The following is a 16,320-nucleotide window of genomic DNA, read 5'->3' on the forward strand; positions in this document are numbered from 1 at the left end:
TTATGTAGAATCTATGCTACTTTGGAATTACCCTCGAGGACCAACCTTATTGATTTTGATACAAAATTCTAAGAGAAAGACGGAGTTGCTGAATAACATAAATAATATACTCAACACCCCCAACCCCCCTTAAAGAGGTAACATAAACTACCATGTTTGCATGTAACCGTCAAGAGTATTTGCTAATCATGACACATTAATACCATTTTCATTATTCTCTGTACTGTTGTTGACTCAGGCATAGTCGAAGCCTTCATCCTTAATGTTCTAAATTGTGTTGACGGGGAGTAAAAACATATAGACAGACAGAAAGACAAAAAGTCCTATCACTTTGACCAACGTGTTCATCACCTGTAATTCTTTCCCCGACAGACGGAAGCTCCCGGAATTTGCCGAGTCGCTCTCGGCTATTTTTGTGAGATTACTGTGCCGGAACCTGGACGCTTCCTTGAGCTTGGTCATAAGAATCACCAGGCAGACGATAACGATCACCTGGGCCGACAAAGGGAGAAGGTACTGCATTGAGATTTCGAACGCTCTCCTTAACTTGGGGCGGCCGGGTCTATAAGCGAGGATAACCATGCTGCTGTTTGTCACAGGGTTCTGAAACTCCACAGGATACATAGTGGCGAACATAGGTACGAAACAGGCCGTAATTACTGCCGACATGAACACTAGAACTATCACAGTTCGCTGGAGTGTGAACACGTTCTTAAACTTGAAAGGTATGGCCACGCAAAACATTTTTTGTAAGGACAGGTAGGCCGTTATAGCCGAGGAGAGGGAGTAGGGGAGAGTCATTACAAACACAGCGATGACGTTATAAGCGAAGTTGCTGCTGAAGTGTCCGTGAATGGTGAGGAGGATGAAGATGAAGTAAGCGACAACGAAAGCCAGATCGGTCACGGCGAGAGAGAAGAACGATAACGATGTGGCGCTCTCCGCCACGCCCATTTTGATGAAGACAGCGACGTTGATGACGTTGGTGACCAGTCCAAAGGAGCAGAAGGCCACCTGGAGAGCCACGAGTGTCCACTTGGTGACCTGGTACTGGTGGGCGCTCACGATGTTCCGGTCCTGGGCCCTCGTGACTTGAGTGGCGGTGTCATAGGTCGACGTGGCCAGTTCCCAGATCAGGGAAGCAGCGGGAGCAGTGATATTCATGGCCTGAAAAATTGACAAAAAGGATAAAAGTAAAAGATATTGCAACTTTTAAAATGTAAAGTTGTTCCCGCATCCGACCCGGACATTGGGGATTGCCCTGTCACTGACACATCTTCCTAGGCCTTCGGCATATTGTGATAGGGAGGCCAGTTCCACGCTGCCTTTACTTCCTCAACTCGAAGTCAGGTACTCATTACTTCTGGGTGGGCAGGAGGGGGCGGAAAAAAATCGGTGTCCGAACGGAGGCTCGAACCCGAACTTTCCGTTTCGGAGACGAACGTACTAACCGCTCCGCCCCCGCACCCTCAGATGGCAACGTTGACTGTGATAAATAATTAAACATTTGTGCGGGTTGAGTGAAGTGTGTTGAATTATCTACGAGATCATCATCATCATCATGATCATCATCATCATGATCATCATCATCATGATCATCATCATCATGATCATCATCATCATCATCATCATCATCATCATCATCATCATCATCATCATCATGAGTGCGTGCAAGCAACCGATTTTACTATTATTATCACTGGCAGGGTATCATTGTGATATTATTCTCTAGACAAATTTGATAACTGTCCTGAACCTACCTCTCGCAAGAAGAATCTTGAAATGTCCACTTGGACAAAGTGAATCGTAACTATAAAAAGTAAAAGTGTACAGTCAACTATCTACGAAGTTAAACTTATCATAACCTTGTACTGACTATAACTAACCCACCAGTCATCATCATTGCCTTTCTCACCCTGCTCCAGGGTATAGGCCACAGACAAACACCTTCCACCTTTCTCTATCCTGGGCGAACCTCTGGATGTTATTCCATGTCATCGCAGTTTTCTGTACATCGATTTCTATGATTCTTCTCCAGGTTCCACGCGGTCGTCCCCTTGATCTCTTCCCCTGTGTGTTCCAATCAAAAACTTTCTTTGTTAAGCAGCTGCCTGACTTCCTGAGAGTATGTCATGTTGATGCTCTTGCTCCGTGTTGTGAATGAAGCCATGGCGATCCTTTCCCCGTGTGGTTCACACCCTCTCTAAGTGACTTCTGTGCATTCTTAACACACCAGTGCACAACGCTATATTTATCAGATGGAGTCCTATTGATAGGACTGGGTTTTGATTTAATTTCCGTGAGAGTTTTACGGCGTTTGAAACACTATTAGGTCATACAGTTGTGTCGAAGGTTAGAGGTGTTACAAGAGAGTAACAAACACAAAAAGAAGGGGGAGAGATAGGGACGATACATGTTTGAAAGGACTGGGCAAGGGGGAAATTTTGAGAGGTCGATAAACTGTTTCCGGAATGTTGTCTTATTTATTGTTTAGACCCAACGTCTCCCCCCTCCCACGACATTTCACCTCATAACCGACATATAAATTGCTACCATCAGAATTACAAAGTTCTATCTGCTCACTTCCGAGGTTGGAGAAATTTGACGTCAAAGATTTTAAGTTTCACAACATCTCAAGCTTTTACGATCGCAATTCTTTGAATATCTTGATAACGACTCCGAATAATCTTACGATTTTGGTGGAGCAAACAGAACATTTGTTTTATGACCTCTTGGTCTTAGTGACTCAATACGGCCAAAAATGTCAGACAGAACTTTGTAAATCTATTGTAACAATTTTACTGCCCCGCTGAAGATTGGTTGTTTAAATAACAATTCAAATACCAGGTATACCTGGAGGTGTCATCTCTGACTCAGAGGTTGACGTGTAACCGAAAACAAAACACCGAACAAAGAATTAAAAGTTCTACAGCTATGTTGTACACAAATATATGGTGGTAAACCCTATATTATGACGTGACTTCTGTACACTAGTATTAGATATATGTGACATTGTGAGGCATAGTGATGAAATCAGGCACTTGTCCAAATTACTTTTATCGTCTTTTAAAAGGAGGGGGGTGGGGGTGGAGGGGAGGGAGTTCAGCCGTTTTTATAACCTTTTAATGAAAAGCACATTCCCGTGCGGAGTTTTCGATTTTACTCAAAAATGTTAACCACAGGTAAAAAATGTACATTTTTAACTTGCAGTTTCCACGTGCGCTATGGCTCTGGAAGTCACCAACCCCGGAGAACATTTTCTCTTTTTTTCATCCAAAGCAAAGCAAATGAATAGTCTTTAAGTTTATACCATACCTAAATGCCCCCATGTTGACGAACGTTTAATTGCATCTTTTCGCAGCACATATCTTTTTCTTCATTAGACGCATAAGCCCCAAAGCTCTGATAGTATCCTTATTATAATATGACTAACTGGTTTTTGTTTTGGTAAGCGTTTTACTGCACTCACAATTGGATAAAGTCATGTGAGCGCGTGGGACACATTACAACATTTTCCGTTTGGTAGGAATTTGAATCCTGAGAGGGAAGAATTTGTATCGAGTACTGTTCTTTATAGTTTAAAAAAATGAAATCCTTTCTTTTCTCCACTGAAAAAAGCTGCTTTTTAATAATACAGTAGAACATCTTTGCGATGCTATGTTCTTTGTGCACTGTTCAGTCCTCGTTTTGTTTCTGTTTTACATCATTTTCAACACAGACTATTTTTCTGAGAGGAGACACCAACGTTTTATCATCAAAGACAGGACAGAGTCAGGTTTAGAGAACCTTGAAAACAACCCTTGGAAGATCTCGCGTGACCCAAGCTGTGGTCAACCAATTTAAGCTTGTGATGTATGATTACAAAATAAGTTCTTCTCATAATCTACAAATGGAGATTTTGGCCAAAAAATCGACATTAGGGTCAAATTTGTAGATTTTCTATCGATGCCATATTCTTTAACCATACCTGACGTTTATTATTTCACATTTATAAAGTGTAAAAGCTTAATTGAATCTGAGACATTTTGTCAGTCGCTTCACCTGAGTGTTTAACCTCTACACCACACTGTTCTCTTTTTCTCTCTCCTTCTCTCTCTCTCTCTCTCTCTCTCTCTCTCTCTCTCTCTCTCTCTCTCTCCGCTGTCTCCTTCTGTCTCTCTCCCCCCCCTCTCTCTTTGATCCCTGCCAACGCGTAGCTGAAAATCTGTATTTCACGAGGTACATAAAAGTGTGGCATCGTGTCATGGTGAAAATAGTGAAACCGAAGAAACCGGCTGTTTTCCCAACGTTGGGTTATTTTAATTGATTTTTTTTTCAATCAATTTTTTTTGCTCAACACCAAGTGTATTTATTTAAAAGCACAAAATCTGTGTAGATTTCCACAGAAAAATGTTGATTAAAAGCACCAAAACTTGCAAATCTTACGTTTCCAAAGACAGCATCGGTTCAGAGGTCACCAAAATTTGGTGTCCATTTTCTGGCTAATTTTATTGCTGACACCAGGAACCCCCCCCCCCCCCCCCCACACACACACAAACACACACCTAATCTTCTTCAATTGCAAAAAGCTCGACTTCAATTAATTCAAGATTTATGCATGTTTCTTCACCAAACTCAAGACAAAAGAACAGACTTTCAGATTATACCAAGAGCTCCGTATGCCCCAAAGCTTCCCATGCCCCAAACCTGAAGGGCGCCTGATTCCACAGTGTTGTGATAGAATAGTGTTACCTCTCTCTGATCGACTAACGTCTTTGCTTAGTGTTCTGCAGCCTTGTTTCGATTTGCAGACATCCAGTCGAGAATTTGATCCCAGTTTTTATTAGTTTCTTGATGTGATGTCTCAAGATAACTACACCAGAGATTCAGTTGCACATTCAGTCACGTGACACTTATCAATTGGACATTACGCCTCAAATGATGATACTACTTCTTTTGAAAAATCAAATCGTCAAAATGCCACAGCGGAACCAAGCCAGGAAAATGTAATCACGCTCGCTAAAACAAATAGAACATTTTAGGTGTACACAGTTCAACCCTCCCTCACCAAATCTCTTTTTCTGGTTTAAAAACACCTGTCATTATACATTAAATAGATACGGGTCGGTGAATAAAACTACTTAATTCTCTTGAGCAAATATTTTATTTTAGCCTTCAAATTGCAATGTAACCACATACGAAGAAAGTTTACACTTTTAGCGCTTTGAATAATACGTACATGTAATTTCAATGCGACGGTATGATTAATGCTCATTATTCTGCGAAATCATAGCTCCTTTGAGCAATCATTGACACGATCATGGTTCATTTGATGTGTTCAGACACACAAGAAGACCATCCCTTCTGACAAAGACCTGACATATTTTGACAAGACACACACGGCTAATAATCGCGTCGTTAAATACACATAATTATATTTTTGGAGTTGTCTTGAGATAAAAACTTGAGTCTGTCTTTGTGCTAGGGAGTGGATATAATCATTTCTCTTCAGTAGAATAACACAGGCATTTATCATATTATCACGAGCGTAACATTATATTTGCTGGGTCAAACAGTTCCCACCGGAGTCTGTGAATGTTCTGTTCTGTTTTGTTTTGTTTTTAAGAACTCTTACAAGTCGTAAGCCTCTTCCCTATTTTGTGGCAGCAAGCTTGGTGGAAAATAGCATGTTTACCTTACCATTTCCTTCATAAATAGTTTGGGTTTCAAGCTATGCGCTCGTATTTCTATTTCTTACCAAAATACCACAAAGAGAATAAACTATTTGATAGTAGGAGTTAGTAGGATGCATTTATCGTACAGGAAAGCGATATCTATGATGAATGAAAGAAAAACTACAACAACAAACAAAAACAAAAATAACAAAAACGTAGTGACTTGCCAGTAGACGCAACGACTTCCGAGAGTTAAGGTAGGTGGTTATATAATATCATAGACACAGGTTAGATTATTTAAGAGGCGGACTTCCACCCTTCCTGACAGAGCCAACCCGAGCTGAGAGAGGTACAACGTCCAAGTAGAAAGACCGAGATACTCGATAAAAATTCTCCCCACATGCAAACCACATGGTGGGGACATCTGTTTTAGTTTTATGACGTATCTTCATCTTTCTGCTGAAGTGCTGTATGATCTCTGTAAACTCGGCCCTTCCATTGAAGCAGCCCGCTTCCCAAATGATGTGTCGGTGTACAGACTATCAAAACTCGAGTATTTGCTCCTTGTGAGACGGGTAGTTGTGTGTGGGGGTGGGGGGTAGTTTCGATTTAGGAAGAGTCTTACGGCACTTGTACCACAAATAAGTCATTCTTCATACATTAGTGTGAAGAATAGAGGTGTTACTTCAAGATATGACACAAATGTACCTACATTTAGTTATTAAAAAAAATATGGACTCGCTAGTTTTTAACTCGATTTGCTTCTGTAAAGATACATATTGTAAATTAATTTATAGTTGTTTTTTTTCACTTGATTGATTTCATAGAGGTCTTAGTTGCTTCGGTAGCCTAGTGGTTAGGTTTCTGGACTCGCAATAGTGAGATTGCCAGTTCGGGGGTTCGGGCCACAGCTCGGTCCGACGTTGTGTCCTTGGGAAAGGCACTTTACACGAATTTCCCACTTGGCTCGGCCCTTTCAGAGATGGACATTTAACTAGAAGGTCTTGTGTCTTGAATAACCTAATAGTGTTGATAGGGGCGTAAACAAAACTACATGGTCGCTTAGCAACACTACTGACGTCATGAAAAAACCTATTGTGCACAGTTCATAGCACGTTTGACGAACAATGGTCGTACAGGACGTGTTTTCCTCTGAGACCAGACTTTGGCGTCGTGAGTCATAGAAGTTCGAACATCTCAAAAGTTAGCAATCGTGCGCACATGAAGGTAGATAGCGCTGAGAGTGAACATAATGATAGACGTAATGGTTTTAGCTCGGGCGGGCCGGCTGACGCCAACTTGGAGAACTATCTTCACTCTGTCCAAGATCAGAGAAGAGCTCATCAAGTTCTTGTCAACGCTTACAGAAACACGGAAGTATTGTCTGCAGGCGAGAACTCAAGTCAAATTTTACCTTTTTTAAAATAGATTTATTAGGCTTCTTAATAAAACTGTCGACGAAGGTTTTGGAAAATACGACAAAGATAAAATAGTTGACCTGAGTGTAGGGGAGGAGAAAGAAACGGGTGTCTCTGGCTATGAAGGCCAAGAAAACAATACGGGTATTTCCAAAGACGAGGCTGATAGTGAGGGAAAAAGTCACCAGGCCGTCGGAGACTCTGTCGAGAAAAATGTCGTGGTGTTTGTGCTGGTGAAGGTGGCAGCAGACGGGCTGACGATGTAGTGTTTGGCAATGAAAGTGACGTGGCTGTCAAGGGCGTGTCTGATTCTCTGGACCTGGGGATTACAACTCTGGAGAGAGCAGGTGATGGGGCAGTGTATGGTCGTGACCGTGTCGGACACACCGAGAAGTCAGGAGGTCCCCAGCTCTAAGTCCGAAATGCAGACACGAATTTCAGCAATCTTGAATCATCTGGAGCGAAGAAAAGTAGACGATCAGGGCTCAAAAAGAATATTTGTGGTCATGATCATTCAGAAACACTTACCGTTGGGTCGCAGATGTATGATAGGTACGTCTATGCTTTCAAAATGACTGACGATGGTGGTTTTCATTGCACGTTTAAAAATCCACACTGCCACGTGACGCCATTTCTAGGTGCCGATTCAAAGACAAGAGGATGTGAACACTCGAACGAAAAGGCGCAATCGGAGGATAAAACATTGTGGTCTTCAGCGCCTTTTGGTCGCCTTCCTTCACAGAAAAATACTTCCATCTTCAGTGTTTTCAGCCCTGTGATGTCCCAATGCTGTAACAGAGTGTGCATGTGTTTGTTCGATTTTCTGATCATACAGAGTATCCCATCCAGTAATTTGACTCCTCCTGCAGCAGATGTTTATGAAACAGTTGCTCCAGTGGGCATGTGTGAAACAACTGTGACGCCAGAGCTGCGAAAAACCGGACCTTGTCTGACTATGACGATTGACAACAGTGAAAATAGCCGGTAAAGCCATTGTCCGCATCATAATGATAATATACGTCTTTGGTACTTCGCAGGTAACCGGGTGTGCGGTTGGCGGATCCTCTGGTGTGGTTTGGTCCTTCTTTACCATCAACCATCTATTGTCTTTTACTGTCCTCCTTCTTTTGTTTGAATGCTACTATCTAGTAATACACTCTTGTTTTCGGTACTTGATATAACCTACTTGTGTTGCAAGTGCCGTAAAACTCTTATTAAAACTAATGCATATCTGCTCAGGGGATGAGCCTCTGATTTAGGGTGACATATGAATGGCCTAAGCCGGTGAGGTAGAGAACTATGGGACTTAACCCACATGTTCAATTAGATCTATATTCCTTTTGTAAACCCCACCGACCCTATGGCAATGTTTAGACACTGTATAGGTGGATGGTTGGCAGGTGCTGGGGTGTGGTTTACTCATGCTTTCCTATCAAACATCTATCTCTTCCCCTTTTCTTTGTATGTTACTCTCTAGAAGCACTTTTAATCGTCGGCTCTTATACTTGTATTGCAAGTGCTGTAAAACTCTCACTTCGGCTCAAAATCATGGAACTCGAGTTGTCGGCATTTTTAGCTTCCTCAGCCTCTCCTACAACTATTTCATTGAATAAGAACCCACCAAAAAACCCCGTATTTTTCCCATACCGGCATACCGGGCATGTTCGTAACCGCCATTTCCTCATAAAGTCAGTATTCTATTTTTCTTTATCGGCCGTTTTCTCAAAACGCGACTTTTCTCTATACTTTTTTGAATAACTCCACCATTTTTCATCCAATCTTCATGGAATTTTCACAGAATGAAGAGAAGAGGTATTACTAAAAAATACTTTGTTGAAATTTTTATATATGTAATAGATTTTTGTTGGTGGTGTCTGGTGTGTGGATTTTCACGGATTTTTCGCAATCTCAGGAAAAAATTCATTAAAAATTTACTTATTCGTTTAGGAAAAAAACAACAGACAAATTTTAGATCTAATGTTTGTGAACACGTATGCAAGAAACCTATTAATTTCCATGAGCGATAAGTGCGGTATTCATTTCGTAAGACGTGTCAATAAAATCCAATATTGCGGCGTTTCCATGGAAAAGAAACTTTTTTTCTCAAATTTGATTGCGGATTTTAAGACTCCTTACTATGCTTGTTATATATGTGAAATTTGGTAAAATTCGGTCCAGTAATAAGCGAGATAGCCTTCAGGTGTAGCCCCCCCCCCCCCCCTTTAACAAATCAGGAATAACATTTACTATGTACATATGTAGCAAAACAACTAAACAACTGTACTGCAGATCATCCAAATTTTTGGGGACATTGCTCTATGCACAGATATGTCTGCAAAATGTGTCAAAGCATATTATTATTTCCTCTACAATTTTATGTACAATTTGTATATGATAGATTATGTATCTGTTGTTATGTCAACAATTATGATTTATATACGTGTTTTACTACCAATTTAAAAAGTCTTAGACATGAAAAAGCTCCTTTTTCGAATCGAACCAGGGTTGTTGGCCATGAAGCTCAGCAAAATACTCACTGTGCAAGCTCTCCCCACACCCCTTTACTTTTTTTCAATTTGACGCTTTGAGAGAGCAGGTACGGTCAGTGTGGTGGTATCTGAATTGGGCGGATGTCCCGTATGTAAGAGAGAGAGAGAGAGAGAGAGAGAGAGAGAGAGAGAGAAAGGGGGGGGGGGGGGTGAGAGGGAATCAAAATCACGTCTGGTGCGTGAACAGCGAAGTGGCTAAACACTACACCACAGACGCCGGTTCACGTTCCTTTGAAGCAGTTTGTCTTTGTGAATAAACGCACTCACACACGCACACACACTCACACACACACACACACACACATATACACACGCACACACACACACACACACACATACACGCACACACACACACACACACACACGCACACACACATGACGCATACAACAGTCGACAGAAAAAATATCCGAGCCAGATGTGAATGATAAAGGTCTAATGAAAAACAAAATCAGACTTTAAAAAACCCCAAACAACAACAGCAATCAACAAAAAGCACATACTCACAAAAAAACACCAACTAACAAAATAAAAAAGGGGAAATAGATTTATTTTAAAAAGCAACAAAAGAAAAAAAAAATCCAACCAAAGAGAGTTTTCACGTACAAATTCAACTCCACCATTCATTTATTGTCTCCAGTACTCTTTGACACGTTGCCCACGTTGTTGGCGAGCAAAACACTCGGCATGGTACACCTATTTTTATCCTCCCCCCCCCTATTTTTGTGGATCTTTATACATATATATTATGCTACTTACGTCATCATAGACACAATTACATCACAGCTAGCTAAAAACCCTCCAGGGAGCACGAATCTTATTTATTTATTTGTTTATTTATTTATTTATTTATTTCATCATCGTCAGTGCCTTTCAGTCCTGGCAGGGTATAGGCCACATACAAACTCCTTCCATTTATCTCTGTCCTAGGCCATCCTTCCTAGCTCGTTTCAAGTGAGATTCATCACTCTCATTTCCCTTTCCGCACATCTCCTCCATGTTTCTCGTGGCCTACCCCTGCCTCGTGCTCCCTGTGGGTTCCATTGCAGTGACTGTCTTGTGATGTTTCCGTTGGGCTTTCTGAAGGTGTATACCATCCCCAGCCTCATAAAGGGTCCTTACGTTCCACGATCCAATCCGGAGAGACTTGGACTTGGATGATGGAGGAGGCTTCTGCCCAGCAGCTTCCTTTCTGCTTTCACTGCCTCGCATCCTAAACTCTCCATTGGGAGAAAATCCACGACCAGCCAAGTTTCTATAACAGGTTATTTTTTACGAGAGAGGTTGTTAGCCTCGTGACTCAACCCTCGACCTGGAGGGAGGATGACTCTGTTTCGGGAGTCACTACCTGGTTTCGCCATTAATTAGTCGCCTCCTACGACACGCTAGCACCACGTCAGTCCTATTCTTTTCGATGCCGGGACTGCACGGCTAATTTATTTATTTATTTATTTAATTATGTATCTATTTATTTATTTATTTATGTATGAGGAAGGAGGATGTATGGCCACATGAATAAACCACTGGTCAAAGATCCAATCAATGAGTTGAGGAGGGGAGATCAATCCATAATCTTCCAACTTAGAACACAACATGTACCCCTCAACCAACATCTCAACCGAATTGGAGTAAAGCAGTCTGTTGCCTGCCCACTATGTGACTACCCCTCAGAGACAGTGGAACATCATCTGTTCTTCTGTAGAAAACTAACTGATTTAAGGGGATGTTTTCTTCCTAAGCTACCCCACACATTTAATTGCCTCTACTCCTCAAGACAACAATTAGAACAAACATGCAACTATTACCGAACGGCATCATGCAGAAGAGTTAACGCTCAGATGCTACTGGATCGCTAACAACAACAACAACAACATGTATGAGTGTATGTATTTATGTATTTATGTATCCTCTATGTATTTATTTATTTATTTATGGAAGTGTCTACGTTTTCTAACGTTAGAGAATGTATACAAGCTGTCTACGTTCTCTAACGCATAAAAAGTAACAATATTAAGCCTGTAGGGCCCTATTTGAACTTCTGGATAAGGCTAGACTACTTTTCAATCTTTTTTTTTTTTCAAATTGATTTATATTATGTTTTGTCGTTAGATCTATATCAAATACGTCCGCCAGTAAACTCATTGGGTTATATTGGATTATTTCATACACTAAATCTAGGCCTATCGTAGACCTATCGTTGATATGACTGACTTGACCTTGACCCACGTGATTTGATTTCATAACAGTGATATCACTTCACACATCAAATCAGCTATTTTTTTTGTCCACACATGTGAATTTGATATCATTTATGGTCTCTCACGTTGTTTCTTCTATCGCATAGGGCTACCTTGGCTTTGAGGTGGGAATACGAAATCGCATGTAACTGCAAGCTATCTTCTAAATACTAATTACAGAAGGCCTGCTTTTAGGTGACTTATTCAAAGTTTTAGAGGGGAGGGGGGGGGGGTCATCAGAGTACACCTTCCTTGGGAGAAAAAATGTAGGCCTACAGCATATTATTATTATGAAAAGGGGGAGGGGGGTTGTGTCATCTCGATGGAATCATAGAATGTGTTGGTTGCTAGTCAGGGGTTTAACGTCGCTGTAAAGGCAAGATGCGGTATTGTAAACGGCTTTACTTTCCCGAGCATTTTAATTTTAAGAGTAAACTTAATAGCTTGTGAAAATAAAATGTAAGCAGCGTGGAAACTGAAAAGACATTTTGCAGCTAAGTAGATACGGCTACAGGAGAAGTACGCAGAGGATTACAAGGAAGCTTGCCAGAAAGTTAAAAGACTGGTCAGGAAGGACTAAAGAGAACCCATGGAAAAGTTGGCAACTGAGGCAAAGGAGGTAGCTGCTAAAAATGACCAAGGCAACGTATACAAGATCACAAGAATAATATGTGGTAAGTATCACGGTGAAATGAGTGGACCAATCTAAGACAAGGCTGGCAAGCTGCTGACAATCGAGAAGGAACTAGAAGCACGCTGGACAGAACACTTCAGGGATGTCCTAAACCAACCTCCACCTGAGGACACCCTAGACATACAGGGAGCTACCTTGGATCTGCATATCAGTTCTGACCCACGACAGAAACACGAGATTGTAAAAGCTGTTAAGAGCCTGAAATCAAGAAAATTTCCAGGAATGGACAACCTGAAGGCTGAATTGTTTAAAGTAGACCCAGAACTGACTCTCACCATTTTTCATCCACTATTCAAAACCATATGGGAGGGAGAGCAGATTCCCGAGGACTGGAGCACTGGATTCATTGTTAAAGTACCAAAGAAAGCAGCTCTAAGAGACTGCAACAACTGGAGAGGTATCATGTTGCTATCAGTTTCCAGCAAAATCCTGGCAAAGATTATTGTTAACTGGATGTCGGATGCCGTGGACAGCTGCTTAAGAAAAGAACAGGCAGGATTCCGCAAAGAAAGAAGATGCACAGATTAGATATTTGCCCTCCGCAACATAATAGAACAGTGCACGGAATGGCAGAGACAACTTTATGTCAACTTCGTTGATTTTGAAAAAAAAAATTCGACAGTGTGCATAGAGAAAGTCTTTGATACATTCTACGATCTTATGGAATCCCTTACAAGATAGTAGAGGTCACCAAGAGCTTCCACCAAAACTTCAAGTGCGTTGTTGGAAACAGTACCACTGCTTTTGAGGTAAAGACAGGAGTTAGACAAGGATGCAACTTGTCAGCAATTCTGTTCAACCTGGCCATTGACTGGGTCATGAGGAAAACAACAGAGGATACATCAAGAGGCATAAGGTGGACCCTCTTCTCCACCCTCGAGGATCTTGACTTTGCCGACGACCTTGCACTACTCTCCCATACCAACCAGCACATGCAGGAAAAAAATAAACGACTCCACAAATACGGACGACAGATTGGGTTAAGAATAAGCCAGAAGAAGAAAGAAGTGATGACACTGAATGTAAGCTCTCCAACGCTGATTAGGGTGAACAACACAGACCTCCCTATAACAGACACTTTTACCTACCTAGGCAGCATAATCAAAACTGACGGCGGCCCAAAAGAAGACATCATGAACGGACTCGCCAAGGCAAGATCTGTACACAGAAGAATGATCAACATCTGGAAGTCAGGACTAAAGTATAGAAACAAAGTTAAAGCTGTATATTAGCTGTATACTATCCACACTCCTATACGGAGCTGAATGCTGGAGGATGACTGATCATGACCGTGCCAAGCTATCTTCCTTTCATACAACTAGCTTACGCCAAATCCTCAGAATCTTCTGGCCCAACAAGATTTCCAACGCAGATCTGTTACGTAAATGTAAGCAAGAGGACATGACCACCATAATAAAAAGGAGAAGATGGAGATGGATTGGACATGGTTTGAGAAGAGAACCAGACTCTATTGTGAAGACTGCCCTCCACTGGACACCCGAAGGACGTCGCAAAAGAGGCAGACTCAAAGTAACCTGGAGACGCACAGTAGAGTCTGAATAGAAGTCCTGGAATCATTCGTGGGGAACGAATCATCATCATCATCATCATCATCATCATCACCATCATCATCATCATCATCATCATCATCATCATCATCATCATCACCATCTATTCCCAGGCGTTTGTGTCGGCCCGGCTAGAGAACATATTTGCTAGCGTTTGGCGGAAGTTGGTGTTGAACTTAACGTACACCAGCAAGTTCAAGGACGAGCAGAAGGTCATCAAAGTGTAGCGGGCGAAAGTGATGGCGTTGTACAGTCTGTGGGTATGGGGAAGGACATCAACATCGTCATCATTGCTAACCTTAAGTGTGGGAAAACATACTGCATATAATAATAATAATAATTATAATAATAATAATAATAATAATAATAATAATAATAATAATAATAATAATAATAGTAAAAATGATGATAATAATAATGGTAATAAATAATAATAATAATTTTAATAATAATGATAATGATAATAATAATAATGATAATGGTGACAATAAAAGTAATAATAATAATAATTATTATTATAATAATGATGATAACAATAATAGTAATAATAATGATAAATAATAATAATAATAATAATAATAATAATAATAATAATAATAATAATAATAATAATAATAATAATAATAATAATTGTACGACTACTAATAATGATAATAATAATAACAACCAAAGCCTTGCACACAAAGATGAACAAAGTCTTCAACAACACACAACCACATTAAACGAAGAATGTAACAACTACGACATGAAGATCAACATCAACGAAACAGGGACATGCAAGTAAGCAGAAAGCCAGGACCACTCAGGGTACACATCAAGAACAACAGTCTCAGAATGGTCCAAGAATTTAAGTACCTCGGAAGCATGTTCACAGAAGACGGGCGACTGGATAGAGACATTGAAACACGAGTACAAACGGCCAATAATGTTAGTTACCAGTTTACTGCACTATTGAAACATCTAACATCCCCATGACAACAAAACCCAAAATAATCAACCCCATATTCATCCCAACACTCACCTATCAATGCTAAACAAGACATTAGAGCAAAGAATTACAACATGTGAAATGCGATGCCTTAGAAAAGCAGTAAACAAGACCAGGCGAGACAAAATTAGAAACTCAGTAATCAGAGAAATGGTGGGCACAATGATGTTATGCATCACCTCCAACACCAAAAAATTAAATGGTTCGGACATCTCATGCGATTACCAACACACCATCCAGCACAACGTACCTACATAAACAAATTCAATGGGGAGGGGTGGGGAAAACTGTTGAAAACAACCTCCTAGCCCTCTACTCCTTTTTTCCCAAATTTTTGTACCAAATGCACAGACGCCCTCTCACCCTCATACACTCCTATGTTCCCAACACCCACTCATCCCCAAACCCCTTCAGATCCCCCAATGCTGGGGTGACACAGACCAACCCCTAAAACTAAAATGGTCAATATCTGTAGAAATAGCAGACTGCCTCTTGAAAAGTATGCACACTTTCGGGCCCCCTAATCTTAAACAAGAACTATTAGTTTACAGGGCTTTATACTGGACGAACACTCACCATCATTCATTGCCAGATCTGCGACAGACATCGCCGATAACGGTTCTCCATTTATTCCTTTGCTCGGATGCTCTAAAAAAGCTACATTTCCCTGATCTTTCTCTGTTACCCATTTGTTAAGGTTCCCTGAGTAGATTGTTCTGGGCCTACCTCTGCCTCGTTTGCCTTCAATTTTGGCAGTGAAAGCTAGATGTTCTAGACCCTTATGTCTATTAAGCTGTCCCAAAAACTGCATTTGTCGTTTTCTGATTGTTTTTATAATTGAGTGTCCCACGTGGGCTTCATCAAGCACTACCTCATTTGATTTCTTTTCCTTCCTCTACTCTAAGCAATCTCCTAAGAAACCATATTTCTGTTGCTTCTATTTTATTTTGTCTGTCTTATGTGATTGTCCAGCATTTACAGCCATATAGAAGGGTTGATCATACATAACATTTCATAACGTTCATTTTACTGGTCATTGAGATGTTTCTATTTTTCAGGATTGGGGTCATTTTTTATTGAAACTAGCCTTAGCCATTACAATTTTTATAATGACACTAATAGCGAGTAATAGCTACAAAAGGCGGTCAAAGTCAGCCCGGTTCACGGTTGGGAAGTTTTAAAAGGTCTACGTTTTGCCCTTTCTCGCTTCTCCA

The 16,320-nt window shown here is 40.8% G+C and overlaps 1 protein-coding gene across 1 annotated transcript in view; it reads right to left on the bottom strand.

The window, feature by feature from the left end:
• Positions 1–14,221: 14,221 nt before the first annotated feature.
• Positions 14,222–16,320, bottom strand: part of LOC118478096 — a 9,743-nt gene continuing 7,644 nt past the window's right edge. The window contains exon 4 of the mRNA XM_035971041.1: positions 14,222–14,372. Coding sequence (XP_035826934.1) covers positions 14,222–14,372 — 151 coding nt within the window. The remainder of the gene's footprint in view (positions 14,373–16,320) is intronic.

Source organism: Aplysia californica, unplaced genomic scaffold (assembly GCF_000002075.1).
Source record: "Aplysia californica isolate F4 #8 unplaced genomic scaffold, AplCal3.0 scaffold00365, whole genome shotgun sequence".
NCBI classification, from domain to species: Eukaryota; Metazoa; Mollusca; class Gastropoda; order Aplysiida; family Aplysiidae; genus Aplysia; species Aplysia californica.